Source organism: Psittacula echo (assembly GCF_963264785.1).
Source record: "Psittacula echo genome assembly, chromosome: 2".
Classification (NCBI taxonomy): Eukaryota; Metazoa; Chordata; class Aves; order Psittaciformes; family Psittacidae; genus Psittacula; species Psittacula echo.
In genome coordinates, this window is record NC_137737.1 from 42,804,358 (window position 1) to 42,822,678 (window position 18,321).

Consider the following 18,321-nt stretch of genomic DNA (forward strand, 5'->3'; position numbering starts at 1 on the left):
CCAAACAGCGCAAACAAAGCAAACCCAATGTCAAAGCGTGACAGCATACTTTGTTTTGTTTGTTAAAATAACCCTTTATGTTTGCTTTCTTACTTTATCAGACCAAGACGATGAATCCATCCTGTTAAGTAAGCTCAGCTGTTTATCAAAAGGAAGACATTATCTTTTGAATGTAAAAAATAGTTAATTCTCAAATCTGTAGACATATGCAGAGAGCTGCCGTGTAGCCACATCTTGTCCCATTAATGACCTGACATCTCAAACCAAATGTGCATTTCCTAGTGGTGTCCTCAGACAGGAAAGAGCTTGCCTTTTATCATGACCTCTGGCTACTGGACTTGGAATGACTTCTTGTGGACACATGTGGTTTACCTTCTATAGGATGAATGCTTCTGATCAAAAATAGGAGACCACACAGTGATAAAACAAGTACAGTGTACAGTCTGCTCCCCAGGTTTTTAGCTGCTGACAACTAATAAGTACCAGGTACTTCCAGATTTCAGGGCAGAGACATAAAGGAGGTAATAAATGAAATGTGTGTTGACAGGTGAAAGATGACAGTGTACATCTGTGTAATGTTGGTTTAGGTGACAGAGCCCAGTTTCCCTAATGAAAAAGCTGCGTTGTTAAAGATCCAGCATGGATATCATTACAAACTTTCTCTCTTTACCACTGATTGTGTCAGTACAGGGTGGTCTGTTTCTGCTAAATAAATGCCAGATGCCTGAATGTGAATCAGTTCTAATCAGAGGAGCTTTGTTTTCTTATTATTAGTGCACTGAAGGCTGACAGAGCCAGATGAATGCTCTTCCCATCAGTAGTAAAGCTGATGAGCCAAGCCTTGTTGAGAGAGTGATAAGGTGTACTTACCTTGATAAATAAATCTTCACTGGGTTTTTAGGGGTTTTACTATGTCTATTTTATCATGATCTACAGAAGGCAGCTTACAGCTTGCATGGCCCTCTACTTTCCAAATCCATCCCAAAGTCTGGAGGCCCAGCCCAGCCTAACAGTGCCCTTTGAGGCTTCTCTTCATACCCTTATCAGTGAAAAAGAAGTTGTACCAACATCAAGCCAGCAGTGCTATGGTAGTGCCCCCTCTCAAGAACAGCTATTGCCCTGTACAGAGGACTTGGCTGCTCGGAAAAGTGTCTTTTTTTCCCCAGTGGGATGAGTGAAGCATTGTCACCTCACTCAGGCCTATGGTTTTACTGCATTGGCAGGCATCACTGTTTGAGTTGCACTGAGAATACACTTTTAAGCAGGTGTTATTTTCAGCTAGTTTGAGGTTTTTTCCACTATGAATACTGTCTTCAGATGTAGTCACAAAGCTGTGATCCTTAGTGCTTGCTTACCTTCAGCCATGGACTAAAAATGTGCCCAGGCAGTTTGGAGCCAGCAGTATTTCCTGACATAACTGTGTGTTGTATTGAATGTTCAAGTTTCTTATGTTCATTCCATAAACGTGACATCAGCATAAGCCAAATTGCAGGTGGCTGTGTCTCTAATGTCCTGTCTGACTTACTGTGAAATTTTGAGGAAGTTTTTAAAGACCTGATTTTGAGATCACCCGCACTTCTTCCCCTTCCTCTCCTGGTGCCCCTCCAAAAGCTGTCTGCTATGAGGCTTGCATTCTGGCAGACAGCTGTTTGCTGCACTGCTTGAGAAAGAAGATGTGGTTGTGTGGAATAGGAGGGTTTTACTTCAGATAAACCTCATTGCTGTAAACATGGTGTGCTGGCAGGGCAGATATGGTGCTTGTTTGTTTCTTTCTTATGCTATAGCAACAGCATGTTCCTTCATTTACACACTTCTCATTTTTCTTTTGGTAATGTTTGCATTTGTGTTGCAGTTCAGTCATTGTGGGGTTTTAGGCATGTAAATATATTGCCATATTCTCATAGTCTTGAGACTTGGAAAAATGGAGATGAAAAGTCAGAAAAACTCTTAGTTTTCTTCCTATGGAATTGCTGAAGAATTATGGAATTTGAAGTAATTTTTAAGTAGATAGCTTTCAATATTTGTTAGGGTTTTACAATTTTGTCCGTTTCCTAGACAATGGTGTGTGCTTGGTTTATGCCCTTTGTTCTAAAAATTTAGCTTTTTGACTAATTCCAGGGAAATAAATAAGACTGTCCTATATATCAAGAATTTCCCAAGCTCCTCTTCTACATGTACTTTTGTTTAGAAAATGGTGAAGTACAAGAACTCGATGCATGGCATAGCTCCTTCATCTGCCTGCTTCCTTCATGCCCAGCTGCTGTACTCTCAGCAGGCAATCAGCTCTGCTATTTGACTGTGCTTGGTGTTCAGCAAAGCACATGTTGCAGCACACCAGCATGTTATGTTCTCTACTGTCTGTAATAATATAGGAAGTGGTGAAAATTGGAATGATAAAATCAAACCCCTTGATCCAGAAAAACAGCCAAAAGCATAAGCCAGTGTTTTCAAAAATTTGGAAGGCTGTGTATCCATAGGCAGAAGTAATTTTGTATTACTTCTGAATTTTATTCAAAATAAAGAATTAAAACTCATGAGCAGGCAGCTGTGATTGAAGTTTTCTATAAGAGTCCAAAGGTATGTGCCTCTTGCGTCTGCTGGCTTGAGTACTCAGTACTGAAAGACTAACTACTGAATGGGTCTGTAGTGATTTAGTTACTTGTATCGCTGTCTTTGTAATGAGCATCGATTTCTTTTGTGTCTTAATCAGAACTTCTACCTTGCAAGCAAAGGGAGGAATGAAAGCAAAGAAATGAATGATAAAAGCAAAGAGGCTTTACTGGAGGTAAGCTAACTTTCTAAGTTGATGATGCAAATGTCACCAAAACTCTGCCACCGTCTGTGTCTGCTCTGCAACAACAGCATTCAGTTCTTTGTGGGAAAATGTGTAACAGGATGTTCCGTGCTGGTTGATATCATTGTGTCTAAGGTTTAACATTGGGATTTTCCTCTGCATCTGCTGCTCACCATTAAAATGCAGATTGTATCCCCCGTCAGAAAAAAATAAACGATGGAGATTTTGTTGTTATAGACCCAGTGCTATGAAACGTTTTCACTTAGTGTGTCTATGTAAGCGTAATGCCGTGATAACAATAAAAGCAGTGTTATACAAATATGAGTGAAAGAAACAGCTGCGCCACACCCTTAGGGCAGCCACTGTGACTTTATATTGTTAGTAAGGTTGATCAGTAGCAAACAATTATCTTTTGGATTAAAAGTAGATGTACTTCTCACTACCTCAAATTATTGGCTGTACTATGACAGAAAAAGAACCTTTGCACTTTCCAGAAAGTCTATTCAGCCTTTTGCCTTTCCTGCTGAAGGTTTACTTCAGTTGCATGTTTTGAGAGTGAAAAATCCAGAGCCATATGGAAGATGAGGTTATCACAGTTCTCCTGGCAAGCATTTTGACTTGGTAGAAATTCACAAAGGAAATGCTGTTCTCAGGCAACTGAGGATTCCTATTTCGAAGTTAAGTGCATCTCATGAAGGCACCAGGTATCAACCAGCAGAAGTCCTGGTAAATTCTAAATGAAAACATAAAGTGATAAGCATGTTGGCATTAAAAATTACCCAACAGTAGGTCCTTCAAGCAAACAATGAAGTGTATTTGTTTAAACAGTGTTGTAAATTCTAGCATGTATTTAAAAGTGAAAGCAGAGACTGAGGGCATTTTTTTCTTTGCTATTTTTAGAGCTCTAAACAATCCCTGAAGATTCTCTGTGTAGAAGTATTTCTCTACAGAACCTATAGATCCAGCAATAGAGAAAAGCCAACAGCAGTAGTACCAACCTTTCTGTTTTATTGCCTTCACTGAGCACATCTGCATGTAGTTAAAACCTTTTGTAGGTTTTTGCTTGACCCTTTGGAGAATGGAGGTTCTGCGAGCCTCCTTTTCCAGTGTGAGCACCCAGCTTGCATGGCTGAGTTACCACATTAGCTTGGGAAAGTTTCCTTTGCCTGTCTAAGGTGTTCATCTCCCTGAGAACTGAATTGCCCACATTCAGGTGTTCACTGTCACAGTAAAAGTCTCTGTTTTTCAAGGGAGCATTTTTCTCCTATTAATAGGGTTGTGCTTAAATCAAATCTGTTTTGTGTATTATTATTCTTGTTGCACAGGAAAGCTTCTGTGGGACATCTGTCGTTGTGCCAGAGCTTGAAGGGGCCCTTTATTTAAAAGAAGATGGAAAGAAGTCATGGAAGAGGCGTTATTTTCTTCTACGAGCTTCTGGAATTTATTATGTTCCCAAAGGAAAAACCAAGGTCAGGAAGCCAAATAATCCTTGTAGCAATAAAACAATTCACATAGGTGAAAGTGAAGAACTCCCAAGGTGACGTCTTAAGAGCAGTGTCTGGTGCATCTGAGAGGGTTGGGGTTTTTTGGTTTAACTTTGACTACACCACTTGTGCAAATATTGGAATGTAGTCCCTGAATCCTGTCACGTTTCTCTCCTTTTGATTTCTATGGATAGATAAAAGCATTAGTGAAATAGCACTCCTCCGGAAGTCAGTAGGGAAAGAAAAACAGCACAGCACCCTTCAGGGAGTGTTATGCTGCCAAAATGCTTCGCTGTTACATGGGTTTCCTGTGGAAGAATATATTAAAAGTTCTCAAGTAAACTAATTTCTTATCACAAAAAGGTGGAATTCTGCTTTGTTTGATACTGAATTTCTGTGCCAGTAGCCAGCATGCAGAAATGCTACACATTTTTTCCTACCATGATCTTTACTTAGAGAATGTGTTATGCTTTTTAAGTCTGCCTTTTGTGCAGAAAGAAGTGAGACAAAAGCATCCACCTGACAAAATCAAATGCACTGACCTTTAATATTGCAAAATGTTTCGAGACTCTGAATTGCTAGCACTGGAAAAGCAATGGGGTCCTGGACGTGTTGCACATAAGGGCAGCTGGCTTCTCATTTCCAGTGATGAGGTAGAATGTTGGCTTCTGGCACTGGTGGGTTTTTTGGGGTTTGGGTTTTTTTAGGGGTGTTTTTTTGTGTTTTTTGAAAGCCACTTCTGCTACCACTTACAGCTCTGCTAATGCTTCATGTTTGGAAATTCTGGTGCTGCTAACGGAGCTTTGCTGTTATGATTCGTCCTGTGAAACTTCTGCCATTCCCTGACTAAACTACAAAGGAAGGAAAAAAAAATGATAGCTTGTAAAGGAACGCTGTGATGCTGATCCAGAGACCTATGTTTATATCCCAGTGAAACGCAGACCTAGATTTACCTTGCTGATTTCACAGCAATTCGTTTGGACTTTACCTGACCATGAAATAACAGCTTCCAGTCCTCAAATCATGTTGCCCACACACAACATCCTGCCAATTAGGAGCTAGAATGCTATTTGGAAGGCACTTAAGGTAGAAAGAGTATAAGAATAGTCAGATGAAAAGTTCATCTTGGGCTTTTCATTGTAGCCTGCCTCCAGTGATAGCCAGTAGTAGAGCACCAAACAGGGCAAACCTATACTGGTAGTTACCCAGGCTTTTTTCATCGTCCAGTGATACCCATTTCAGTGACTTCCTATCAGAGTACAAATTAGGAAAGTGCTTTCTTTTTTCAGCTGATAGACTGCAAATAGAGGCTCAGGATGGAACCATGCACCAAGCCATCTCACAGCTGTTTAACACTTACTGCCTGTTAGTTGTTGTAGGCAGGGTAGCCTATATTGCTTATAACTGAGCCATTTTAAGGAACTGTGTGAGTGCTTCAAACTCATTATTCTACCCACTCAGCCACTCACAGGAATTGAGGACTTTGAATCTAGTTCTTTTCGAGATAGTGTGGCTCTTTAAAAAAGTACCACAATCAACTGCTTGCTCCTGCTTCTGTAACAGCCTTCAGCAAAAGGATGTATGTGTCCATGCCTGAGGCGTTCCAGAGAAAGTCGTATCTCTTAGCTCAAATCTGTTTAATTGTGCTTGAAGTTAATTACTGGAATCTGTATTGGAACAGCTGCAGTTCAGGTACACATCTTCCGTGCAGACAGTAATCTCTAGTAGATGGGCAGGATGCATTGAGGCTGCTAAAGGTCTTAAAGCACTGCAGCAGAATTCAGTAGAGCTCTTCAGTCAAAGCCCTTAAATTATGAGAGTTCATATCAGGGTGGTATGAAGGGTGCATGTGCACCTTGCATATGTGCAACCCATTCAGTTGTGGGTGGAGTGATCTTTCATTGAGGTACAGAAACAGTTGGCAGACAATAGTATCTTCAGCTGCTGCAGCTGTTTTGAAATTCATCATGTAATTGTGTTCTCACTTGTTATAAGAAGGCAAAGAAGTCTGGCAAACCTTTGGCACTTCATGTTGGCTGTAAAATACATTGCAAACATGAAAATAGAGGGACATGTTCAGGTTATTGTACTTGCATGCCTTTGGTAGCTTTTGTTTGAGACTTTTTCCTTTACAAACCAGACTCCAGTCAGCACTACTGTCTTAATTTCTTCAGTGTTCCTCTACTTATATCCCATTCAAAACCATGCTATGAATGGACAGAGTCACAGAACAACAGATTCAGAATTGCAGATACAGTTTTAAGATTTGTTTCTGTTAGTTGTATTACTTTGTCATACTAACACTGCAGAAATGCTAACAAGAAGTCTCTTTGTCCCTTCCATAAAAGCTTGTTCCTTACTTAGAAGAAAATAACAACTGCATGCATATTGGTCTTAATTGCCATTACCTGATTCGTAAGGGAAAGGAACAACCCATTTTGCTGCAAGGTTTTGAGCATGTTTAGGAGCTTAAGTCCTAGGTCCACACAGTTAATGACAAAATCCCTGACATCAGCTTCAGGGGAAACGGGAGAGAGAGAAGCTCTGTCTACCTATAGTATGGAGCATCTCCTCCCCACCAATCTTCCTTGCAAACTCACTTTGTAAATAAACCCAACTCAAGAGTGCATTGTAATGAAAATATCAGCAGGAGCGAGCTCAGCCTAGCAAAACCATCATGCACAGAAATATGGCCCAGCCTTAGGGGGAGAGAGGGTTTGTTGTTGGTTTTTTCTTTTCTTTCACAATTTCCTGATTTCTCAGGTTAGCCAGCAGTGATCACGTGACAGAACCATTTTTGCATTTCCACTCAAAGACTGCAGAAATTGTGCTTTGCATACAGAATTCTGCACTGAGAAGTGTGCCAGCAACAGAAACCTTGGTACTTCAGCAACATGGTGTGAACAGGCAAATATTATAGGCAGAAAAGGACTGATGCCAGAAAATCTGAGAAAATTCAAAGCAAACCAGATGAAATGTGTTCGTATTTCCTGATGAGAGTTTGTTTGTTACACATACCACAGACAAGCAAGCTTCAAAAGCAATTTAGAACCCCAGACCTTCTTTCTTCACTCAGGGTGTGGTTGCAAGGCCTATATCTATTTTACTAAAGGTATTTCTTACTGTGGTGTTCTGTTTGGTCTTCTTAACCATAAGCCAAAACCTCCATACAAAGCAATAAAGCACAGCAAAACCAGAACAACAGCAAAATGCTACGCTGTTATATATTGTTCTTAAGGTGTACTGACACTCTTCCAACTGTTAGTTTAAGAATGCACACGCATAAAATTCATCTTCAGTCAACTTCATGACAGTTGAAAACTTAAAAAGTATTGGCATTCATGCACTTGAAAAAATGCTGCTAATGAGTTTCACATCAAAATTCAATTTGTTCATACAATGATGTGCTTGGTTTTCATTTGTAGACCTCACGGGACCTGGCATGCTTCATTCAATTTGAGAATATGAACGTTTATTATGGTTCTCAACACAAAGTGAAATATAAGGCACCTACAGATCACTGCTTTGTCTTAAAGGTAATGTACTAGAAAACTAAGTTCTGCAAATGTCACACCAGCTTCTTTTATATGTAAACATGTTTAAGTTTGAAACTCCGGGGACCCTGATGAGACAGAGCACCTTCTGCAAAATCGTTTTCTATTTTCTTCCTTGCTTCATTGTTGATCAGCAACATACCTTTAGAACCTTAATTTTAAGGACTGTTAGTCCTATGATATGTGTCTACACTGCATCTATAATCATAGAATCATAGAATAGTTAGGGTTGGAAAGAACCTTAAGATCATCAAGTTCCAACCCCCCTGAGGGACACCTCACAAGGCTCTGTCCAACCTGGCCTTGAACACTGCCAGGGATGGAGCATTCACAACTTCCCTGGGCAACCCATTCCAGTGCCTCACCACCCTTGCAGCAAAAAACTTCTTCCTTGTATCCAATCTAAACTTCCCCTGTGTAAGTTTTAACCCATTACCCCTTGTCCTGTCACTACAGTCGCTAATGAAGAGTCCCTCCCCGGCATCCTTGTAGTCTTTGAAACAAGCTTGAATATGTTTCCTGACTGTTCAGGTGGCTGGACACATCTAGACAAATGACACACAAGGCAGATGTAAGATGAGAGGACTGGCAGTCCCTTATGTTGAAATTATGAGCATTATGAACTACATACTAAAAAGTATGTCTACTTTTTATCTTCAGTGTAGTCACACCTGTTGAGTGGTTGGTTGAACTGATGTGTAGAGTCTTGCAGGAAGGGACATCACAGATGGCGTATTTTATTGCACAGCTATTTGTGGCAGGAGAGCAAAAGACATTGTTCACCCACTCATGAAAATCATTGCTTGCTGTTGAAGCATCTCATTGCTGCAGTAATAGCACTGCAAATAGGCTGGGAATTCTGCATTCCTCTCAGGAAAGGAAGAGAAGCCGTGCTTTTCACATAGTTCAAAGACCAGAAATGAAGCTTTGAGGTTGCAGGAATTAGGCATTGCTTGCTGTTTGTCATTAGTACAGATTTTAGAATACAAGTGGGATTACTGTGTACAAGATAGAAGATAATCTTGTTGCTGCTTTTCTATTTAAAGACCAGCAATGCAAACAAGATGCTAGAAAACACCGTATCTTGCCATCTCAGAAAAAATGTTGGGGAAACATTCACATTGGAGGTCACATAATGTCACACTGCACACTCACAGCACTTGTTTACTCAGTTTCAAAATGTCTGCTAGCCTGATTTACACATGGCAAAACAGAAGTGGTTTATAGACCCAGACTTATTTTCTGAAGCCAATGTATTCAGTTAACACAGATGAACAATTTTAATACTATAGTTCTCCACAAAATGCTCTGCAAAAAACACTTTATTGTTTTTTGTGAAATGGGGGTGAGCTTTCTGAAGTGAACAGGTAAGCTTTATTTCAGGAAAAGGGGACCTGATTTAAAAAAATAAGGAGAAGTGGATTTTCTAAGCAGGTGACTGGCCAAGGAAATATCTGACCAGTTTAATAACAGTTACATTCTAGCAGATGAAAATAAAAGCATGATTTTTGAAGTGTATTTAGCAATGTGTTTAATTGTTCGTAATAATCAGAACTTTCTGGACTTACTGCCATCTTTTGTGAAAAGAGGTATGCTATAAATAAGAAGTAACACCAAAAATGAAGTCACAGCTCAACTGAAATACGTGCTCTATGATGTGTGATGTTAGCACTGTACCCTCAACATGAAATGAAAAAAGCAAGATCAAAAGCTCGCTAGGGAAATCTTTATGTGTAATAGGCTTATAAATGTATAAAATCTTCTTAGCAAAACTGTTTGCTCTGATGCTTCTTTATAAAATGTGTTTGTGGTATACTAGAGTAAACATCATATTGATAAGATCATTATACCCAACCAACACTAGTGATTGTTCTTCATTTTAACTCTCACAAATCAGCATTTGATAGATTCCTGACTAGCTCAGTTCAGACTTAGCTTCTCTTAACAGCTATCTCTTGCAGTGGCTGGAGTTGGTCAGGAAATATGGGCAAGTATTGATATCTTCAAATCTTCTGTTGTTTCAAAAGTGGAAGCCTCCCACTTAGGGTGGCTTTCTGAGAGTGATGCAGTAGAGAGTTTCATATTTAGTATAATCTCTGTAATTAACTGAATTCTTTGTATACCTTTTTGAAGGCATGCAGCTGAAGTGAGTTCTGTTGTATCGTTCTCTTACCTTTGAAGGCTGGAGCTGAGGATGTGATACATCTTGAGATCTGTGGACTGAGATAAAGAGCGAAGTAAATGTTTCTTTTGCTGATTGGATGGATGCTTGGTGACACAAAAGTGTGTGGACAGGGACATAGAGCCATTTATTATACTTAGTTACATTTTGTAACTGTCTGGTTTTATATGGACATCTCCCAGAAGAAAATATCATTCTGGGAGATGCTTGTCCTGAGATGTCAAAGGAAAACAAACCATCATCATCGAGACATTTCTCATCCTGCCATATATATTGAGAATGAAGTCCTCAAGATAAAATTGACAGTACTTTTGCAGACAGGTGCTGTGAGCAAAAGGCAAAACATTTAAGAGATAAACATTTGTCTTTATTATACTGGTAACCTGTAATATAAAATAAATTATTATAATATAAATTATTATAATATAAAATGTAAAATAAGTAATTTGGAAGAAATTTGGATGCCCAGCTTATCCAAGCTAGATGGAAATCTGTCCACAGCCAAGGCTGCACTGCTGTGTCTTCACAGCTCTTCCATTCCCCCATGTGTGCCTCGGGACAGTAAGGTCTACAGAGGTTCTCTTGCAGTTACTTGCTTGTGTTGGCTGCAGGAGAAGATTATCTGTGTTTAAAGCAAATGAGGGAAAGTAATTGGAAGAGTAGCAGCCATAGTCTGTGCTAGCTGTTCACTGAGGATGGCTGTAAATCAGAGGAGATTTTCGCATCTTGGAGAACAGGTTATTCTGCAGCCCTTAGTAGCTCCAGCAAGCTGTAACACCACGTGGGAAGGTTTTGAATAATAGCATGCCACTACATTATTTTAAAGAATTGCTGCTTTCGGAGGACCCCTTTAGGAATTACTGTGTCAGAGCAGTGAGCAGTCGTCAGCCGAGTTACTTGCTTTTCTGTGTTTCAAACTTAAGGAAGGAAACTGCCCAGCTCAGGAGCAAGAGACCAGCTTGTACTTTATAGTGCGGGAGAAATGCAAAGCCTTAGCAGCTTCAGCAGTATCTTGCTTCTGTGCTTCGTGGAAAATGCTGCTGAATTCAGAACCAGACATAATTTCCTGGCTTTGAGCACTGAGTTGAAAAAATGCCATCTTTATTTCTGACTGGTTAAGCTAATCGGCATCCTTACTTCAAGAACAGGGGAAATGTCCTTTGTGCAATCAAATGGTAGCAAATGCTAAGATTCTATGATTCAAATGGCCAGTGAGGTGGGCTGATTTGGAGTTCACTGCTCTGAACTGTATGGACTTTTGCCTCAAAGTCTTCAATGACATTTCTTTGAATGTTGCTTCAGCTCGATCCCTCTGAAGTGAATATGGGCTCCAGTTTCTTCTCGTAGGCTACAGTTAAGTGAAGGGCTCGCAGAGACTGTGAGGCTTTGGTCCTAGTGCCTGTCCCAGCTAACTTGCATCCAAATCACCAGGAGCTAGCAGTCCCTCTGTCCTGTTTCATTTTTAATCTAGCCATTTTTTCCAGCTTCAGTGGTCAAAGTTAGCTGTTGCTGGCTTGGGTATGGTGTTTGTGTAGCAACAAAATCATGCACGTCATGAGCAGGTTGCTTTGGTATTTAGCCAAAAGCCAGGGTAGTTTTTGCAGCCTGTGATGTTGGAGCTGCACCTAGACTAGCTATTTCAAACTAGTTGAAACAGAAATGTTTTTGTCTGCAGATCCATCCTGTAAGATGTTCCTCTTAGAGCTAGAGAAGCATGCTACATTGCATGCGTGCTCCTTGCCTATCACTTCTTCCTGTTACATCAGCACCCCATTGTATATACTGTAGCTCAGAACAAAAATGGGGTGTTTTTTTGCTTACTTGTTAACAACAAAGACACTGAGGAGATAATGGGGAGAAGGGTGGTGTGCTGGAAGCCATTCAAAAGCACATCACAGTGTCTACCAGAGAAACCAGCTCACTTTGCTGAGCTTACTCAGGAGTTTCCCTTTAGAATGATTCAGGAGACAGCTGCAATAACTGAACAAAGCAGTTACTTCCTCATATCAGGCCCTTTCAGGCAGCAGAAAGCCCAGCTGGGACCAACTGAAAAGAGCACAGCTGGCTGGTTGGTGTCAGAAAGCAGGGTCACCTTTAGCTGTCCCTGTGCAGTAAATCAGAACTGATGTGCCTGTGTCCTGAGGATGAGACTGCAGTCTTGCACTGATGGAGCTTTGGGGCAACTATAAAGCTTGAAGAACTTGTTTTGTTTCCCAGTATCTACTTGGTCCATGCCAAGCTATAACCTTCTTAAACTGAATTGTTCTGTACCACTGCTAAACAAGCCTTCCTTCCTCAAAGGAAGTCACACATTTAAGAAACAAAAAACAACAAAAAGAACCCTCAATATACTGAAAGTAGGGTCTCTGAATAAAATAAATAGTTTTGGCACATCTGTCCCAGTAAATATGAAGGTTCTTCCTGTTTTCTACTCAGCCTAAATGTTATGCTTACAAAAATTTAAAGATCCCACCCTTCACTTTGACATCAGATAAAGTGAGTCTTTTCTTAATAGAAACCTCCATATGCAGGCAAAAGGAAAGGAAAGGGCAGCCAAGTGTGAAAGAAGACCCTCGCTCAAACCTGCATCTGTTCAGGTCAGATCTGTCCCTCTGTTCCAGGCAGAGGAGGTGGGAGTGGGTACCAGCACAGCTCTTCCCCGCCATCCTGCGGAGAGTGCTGGCCACTCCTGGGAGAGAAACGGCAAGGGAACAAATGCATCCTTCAGGGAAGAAGTAATTCCACACACCACACACAGCAAAGTGCACAGGTTGGAGTGGTTTGGTTCCTCACAGTCACCTTTGCAAGTGGGAATTTGTATGTGTCGATTCCCTGTCGGTCTCTGTCACCATCTACTACATTACACGGAAAATGCTGTGGAAATGGATGAGGCCTTTTGTGATTTACTTCATATTATGGAACTGAAAGCCCTCAAACCCAAAAGATTCCACCGTGAAGGGATCTGTTCGTCATGCTAGTGACAGCATCTATTGCATCGAGCAGGAATTGTGAACATAGTGTTTATTTGGTGCATTGAGTGTCTGTGTGTGTGCACGCACATTAGTGCAGGAGCTGGTTTTGTCACACCATGTTGGAAAATCTTTCAAAGCAGACAAATAGCAAGGTAATCTATATGCAAATTTCCTGGTTTAGTCAGTCTGATGTGCCTGTGACAAAGAGTGGATTTAATTATAGTTTATTGGTGCTGGTTGTGCTTGAGTAATCTGGAGGTAATGGTGCATAATGCTGAATTAATCTAGGATGAAAAAAATTGGTTTCCTGGGGATAAACTGAGACAAAGGCAAATCATCGTCTATTTCCACAGCTGGGCACATTTTTCTCTGCAGTCTGAACAGCAAAGGTTTCCTGGTGTCATCTGGAAACCATGAATTTAAAAAAAGGATAAAAATTCCAATGATCCAAAGTAAAATTTGGAAGTAAATTTTCAAGAATATCTTCCGTTTGCAACAGGGACGTCGTTCTAGCAGGTAACTCAGAATTTAGTCACTGCACTCCTGATTGCCGCCTCCCTCACACCCAGTATGCTCTGTCGCTGACTGAGTCATGTACATAATGCATTCAACACAATGACAGTTAAGCAGGTAGAAGGTGAGAATTAGCAGTGTTTGAGATAGAAAATGGTAGGAAAAAGATGTAGAACAAATGGCTTGTTCAGGAAACGAGGATAGAAACCAGGAGATTTTCTGTTTGAAAGGTTTGAATATTGTATTAGCATGAATGCTTCAGTCAAATATTTCAGAGTAAAACACATTTCCAGATAAACTGAAAAAGCAAAAGCAGGTATACTCTTTATTACAGAACGCTTTCAGACACGCGGGATTACAGGCATAATACATACACACAGTTTTGCAAGATTAATGCATAAACAATGGGGAGAGTATGGACAGAGAATGTACAGTGAGAAATGGATTATAATAGCTTTGGAAAATATTTGGTGTGTAAAGCAGTCCTGTTTGGTTACATTGGCTGCTACATATGTTTTTAATAACCTAAACATTTTGCCTCAGTCATTAGAGAAATGTAAGCCAAAAGAATAATTTCCTTAGACTAGGGCAGTTGCTTTTTTATCTGTACAGTTCATACATGTCTTTAGAAGATCAGTTAAGCCTGGTCATTTTAATGCAAGGAGTGCATAGCATCCGAATTTGACCAAATTTACTAGGAGATGGCAAATTTGAACCACGTGAGTCTGATTTTTAAAAGGTGCTGAGTATTATTTGTACTTGCAGTCATGGGAGCCAGAAAAGTCTCAGCTTTTCTGAGAAGCTAACTCAACATAGACCAAGTTCATCACTATAAGGCATATAAGGTATCCAAGAATATTGACCATTTTGGCCTAAAGCCAAAACTTTTGATCCAAGATTAGTCACTTTTTATGCTTCTGGCTGTTGTTTCTGCCTCAGAGACTGAGCAATCATCCATATATTTTGGGGCAAGGAATCCAGTGAGATGCTGAGTAACTTCAGTTCAATTTTCATCTTTAGTGTAGGAAGAAGGCAAAGCAAAAGAACATTTTATTGGGATAATCTCTAATTTCATGCACACTTGGTCTGTAGTAATTTGTTTTGGCACAAACCATAGAAACCACATTGTTCAGTTCTCGTTCCTTCAGGTTTTCAATGTGTTCTTATCTTTTTCTTCCTTAGGCAGAGAGTTTATATCTGAAAATGTAATCTGTGCACAAATATTTTTCTAAAACCTATCCAAAAAAAAAGCTTTTTATGTCTAAGTGTTTCTGCTTTCTTTATCTCTAGACAGTGATGCTCAGAGAGTAGACAGTGGGTCAGAGAAGAACACTAGATTCTGGTCCAAACCTTTACAGGGCTTTTCCAGGTGGAGCACAGCACATCCTTCTGCTGCCTGGTGTTTGAGGTGCTCAGGCCTTAATATGTAACTGGAAAGAGCCAACAGTTCCAAAAATCAGGCCCCATGATGCAACTAATTCATCAGTACTGAGAGTTGTGACATTGAGGGAGAAAAAAATTTGCTGTAGTCAAATTATGTTGCATTTTAATACAGTGTATTATTTCAAAGCACTGTTCCATTTTTTTTCCGTGAGAAAAATTCTGGCTTCCCTTTCTACTTGCATATTGCCACTTTTCATTCAAACTATGAGTTCTCTGTGGTTGCTTTTTAACCAGTTGTCTTTCAGAATTCATTTTAGTGCTGCATGTTTTGGAGGCAGAGGTGCTAAACCTTTCCAGAGGAGATGTTTTCACTTTGCTGCCAGATGATTTTAATGACCTTTTTGGGACATGGTATGCACCATGTAACAAAATGATTTATCTGCCTCTATGTGTGAGATGTGTAAGGTGTGGCATACTGAGGTCAGCGTTATTTTGCCTAAAACTACAGTATTTCTCACATCACTGTCATGCTCGATACTGTTACGACCTCTATTAGTCCCACAGAGAGGTTATTACAGGGCCTCTGAATTTAGACAAGCAAAACCAGACTTGCATAGCGACTGCAGCTCCTAGGTCTGTGTACTGTACTGAACAACTGTCCTGAGATACAGGAGCTGTGAAAGGAGGAATTCGGTTCACATGGATCTTCACACCAAGTCATCGTTTCCAGGGGCTTTCAGCTGTCCAGATTCTTCTCTGCATTGATTATCCTGAGTCAGCATTTTTGTGTGCTATCTAATAGACTTTGGATGTGACTCAGTGTTTTTAGTGGAGAGTTGAGCTTGTAAAGGTCAGTGTCGGCAGCAGAGGCTTCTGCCATTTGTACTGCCAAAGTATTTCACTATGGTACAGTTCTTCCCAAGTGCGGGTGGGCTGTGACAGTTCTTGGCTGAAACACTGTACTTCCCAATTCAAAGTAGCATGCTCCATTCATCAGAAAACACAGGAAGCCAAACGCCTCCATCTGAGCCACTTTCTAGTAATCTCTTACAGGTATAAACCTTCAGTGTTAAGTTTGCTGCTGCTGGTGTTTGGTCCTGTGGTCTGGCCTTGCACACAGATGCAGTAGGCAGCCTCTTCATGAGCAGCATGGAACATTCCTTCTTAGACCTCATCCAAAGCCTTGGAAAGGTAATGGAGGTATTTCCAGTCACCCTCAGTGGGCTATGGGGCCAGTACAAAGTTGTGGTTTCTGTGTCATTGTTAAAGTTAGCACATGAAAAGAGAGCCAGTGCTGCTGCTGCTTCTTGGGAAGTGAAAGGCAATAGAGTTCTTAGTCGTTACAAAGGGAAGATCCAGACTGCCTGCACAGCTTTGAGGTGTTGGAACTTCACTTGTGAGAATGCGGTGTTCAGCAGCTTGCTAGTTTGGTCCCTAACTGGCAGAATATACTTGTGACTCTGCATTTAATCATGGTTACTGATTGGAGTAATTTAATCAAGGAACTGATTGGGGTAATTTGGAATAGGCCCCACTGGTGAATGTCAGTAGTTAAGATTGATTGCCCAGTGGAGACAATAGTAAAAGATAGGCTAGAGGGTAGGCAGTAAATAACTCCTATGTTGTTTGGCATGGGGTACTCTAGCCTTGTTCATTGGCAGTTCCCTTTCAACTTCTCAGAGTGGTGAGAACCCCACAGTCTCAAAATATTCATAGACAGGGTAGGCAGCAAGGTGAGGAAGCTTGCTGATGATGATACGTTATTCGGATCATTGAGGAAAGGGCAGCCTGAAGAACTCTGAAAGGCCATTGTGGGGCTGCGGTTCAGTGCTCAGTGGTGGTCAGATAGGTAAATCAAGCATTAGGAATGATCAGGAAAGGCATAGATGATAAAACAGCAAACATCGCCATACCATGGCACAAGTCAATGGTTTTCTTTCACCTGTGCGATTCTGGTCCTCTCATTTCAAAGACGATATAATAAGCCTGGAAAAGGATCAAGGAGGAGCAGCAATGATACGCAAAGGTAAGGAATTACTTTGACTTGAAGAATGACTGCAGAGGCTAGAAGCTTGTAGGCTGCAAAAGAGACAACTTGCCAGGAATATGATGCAAATCTAAGCTCTGGAGTGGCACGGAGAGGTGTGGGTAGGGGTCAGCTATACAGTGTCTCTTCCAAAACAGCAGTATCACACATAGCTAGTAGCAGTCAGGTTCAGAGGTGGTTCTTCTACAAGATGTTGTGGATGCCAGAACTCTCTTTGGGCTCAATAAAAGCTGAAGTACCTGGAGGAGGAGTCCACTGAAGAACCTAAACATGGAGAAACTCCATCTGGCTCAGGAAATCCGCTGACCTGAAAATAGATGCAGACAGGGAGAGTACAGTGAAGGAAGTATCATGCAGGCTTATCATTTCTCCTCCTTCAGTACCCATTTGTGGTGACTGTCAAAGTCCAAATACTGGGTACAAGGACTTTTGGTCTGACGCAGTATGGGTGTTCTTGTGAAACTGGTATTTCTGTAGGGTGCCCCAGAGAAGAGGCCCATGGCAGCCTCTCCGAGATCCCCATCAGCAGATCCCCATGGCAGAGCTGTGTCTGTGTGCAGCACTGTAACCTAGCATGCTCTGTGCCATGTCTATCTCTGCCTTGTTTATACAGTGTGCACTTTCTTCCAGATATTTGTATGAATTATCTTATAATACCTTAATAATAATCTATTATTTGTATGTTAAATTATAGAAGGCGGTGGTTTTTGCCTTTTTTTTCTTTCCTTGTAATAAGAAGCTGTTGGTAGGTGTAGTGTTTGAGGGGAGGTATGTAGACCCATTGGACTGCATTGTCATGAAAAAGAATCCTTGCTTTCGCCGTTTCTTAAAGCTTTGGGTGCCATCTGCTGGGTTCAGTAACATCTTACACACTGGAGCAAAATTGTTAGTTGCTGGTTGAAAAGTGCTTGATGAGCTGAATTTACCCAGGGTTGCAGTGTCTTTGCTTGTAACTGCTGATTGTTTTGGCTCTGTTGGTGATAATGTAACCCAGGTATATGGGATCTACTCTGCCAAACAAGAGAAGTGCCTGCTTACAGTTCCCTTTTAAAGATACCGTTCCAACTGAATTCTGTAATGGTTTTCACTGTGTTTGGTCACATAACACTGAAACATCCTGTCGTGGTTTAAGCCCAGGCCATAAATCAGAACCACGCAGTCTACTTCCCCCCACACACCTTTCTTCCCTCCGCTCCTGGAGGGACGGGGAGGAGAATCAAAAGAATGCAACTCCCACGGGTTGAGATAAGAACAGTTTAATAACTAAGGTATAACACAAATCACTACTGCTACCACCAATAATAATAATGATAAAGGAAATAACAAGGAAGAGAATACAACCGCTCACCGACCGGTACCTCACCCCCACCCCGCAGTGATCCAGCCCTTCCG

The 18,321-nt window shown here is 40.9% G+C and overlaps 1 protein-coding gene across 2 annotated transcripts in view; it reads left to right on the forward strand.

The window, feature by feature from the left end:
• Positions 1-18,321, forward strand: part of APBB1IP (amyloid beta precursor protein binding family B member 1 interacting protein) — a 63,408-nt gene that overhangs the window by 35,556 nt on the left and 9,531 nt on the right. For both annotated transcript variants that reach the window (XM_080611408.1, XM_080611409.1), the window contains exons 8-10: positions 2,711-2,785; positions 4,120-4,263; positions 7,704-7,814. In XM_080611408.1, coding sequence (XP_080467534.1) covers positions 2,711-2,785; positions 4,120-4,263; positions 7,704-7,814 — 330 coding nt within the window. The remainder of the gene's footprint in view (positions 1-2,710; positions 2,786-4,119; positions 4,264-7,703; positions 7,815-18,321) is intronic.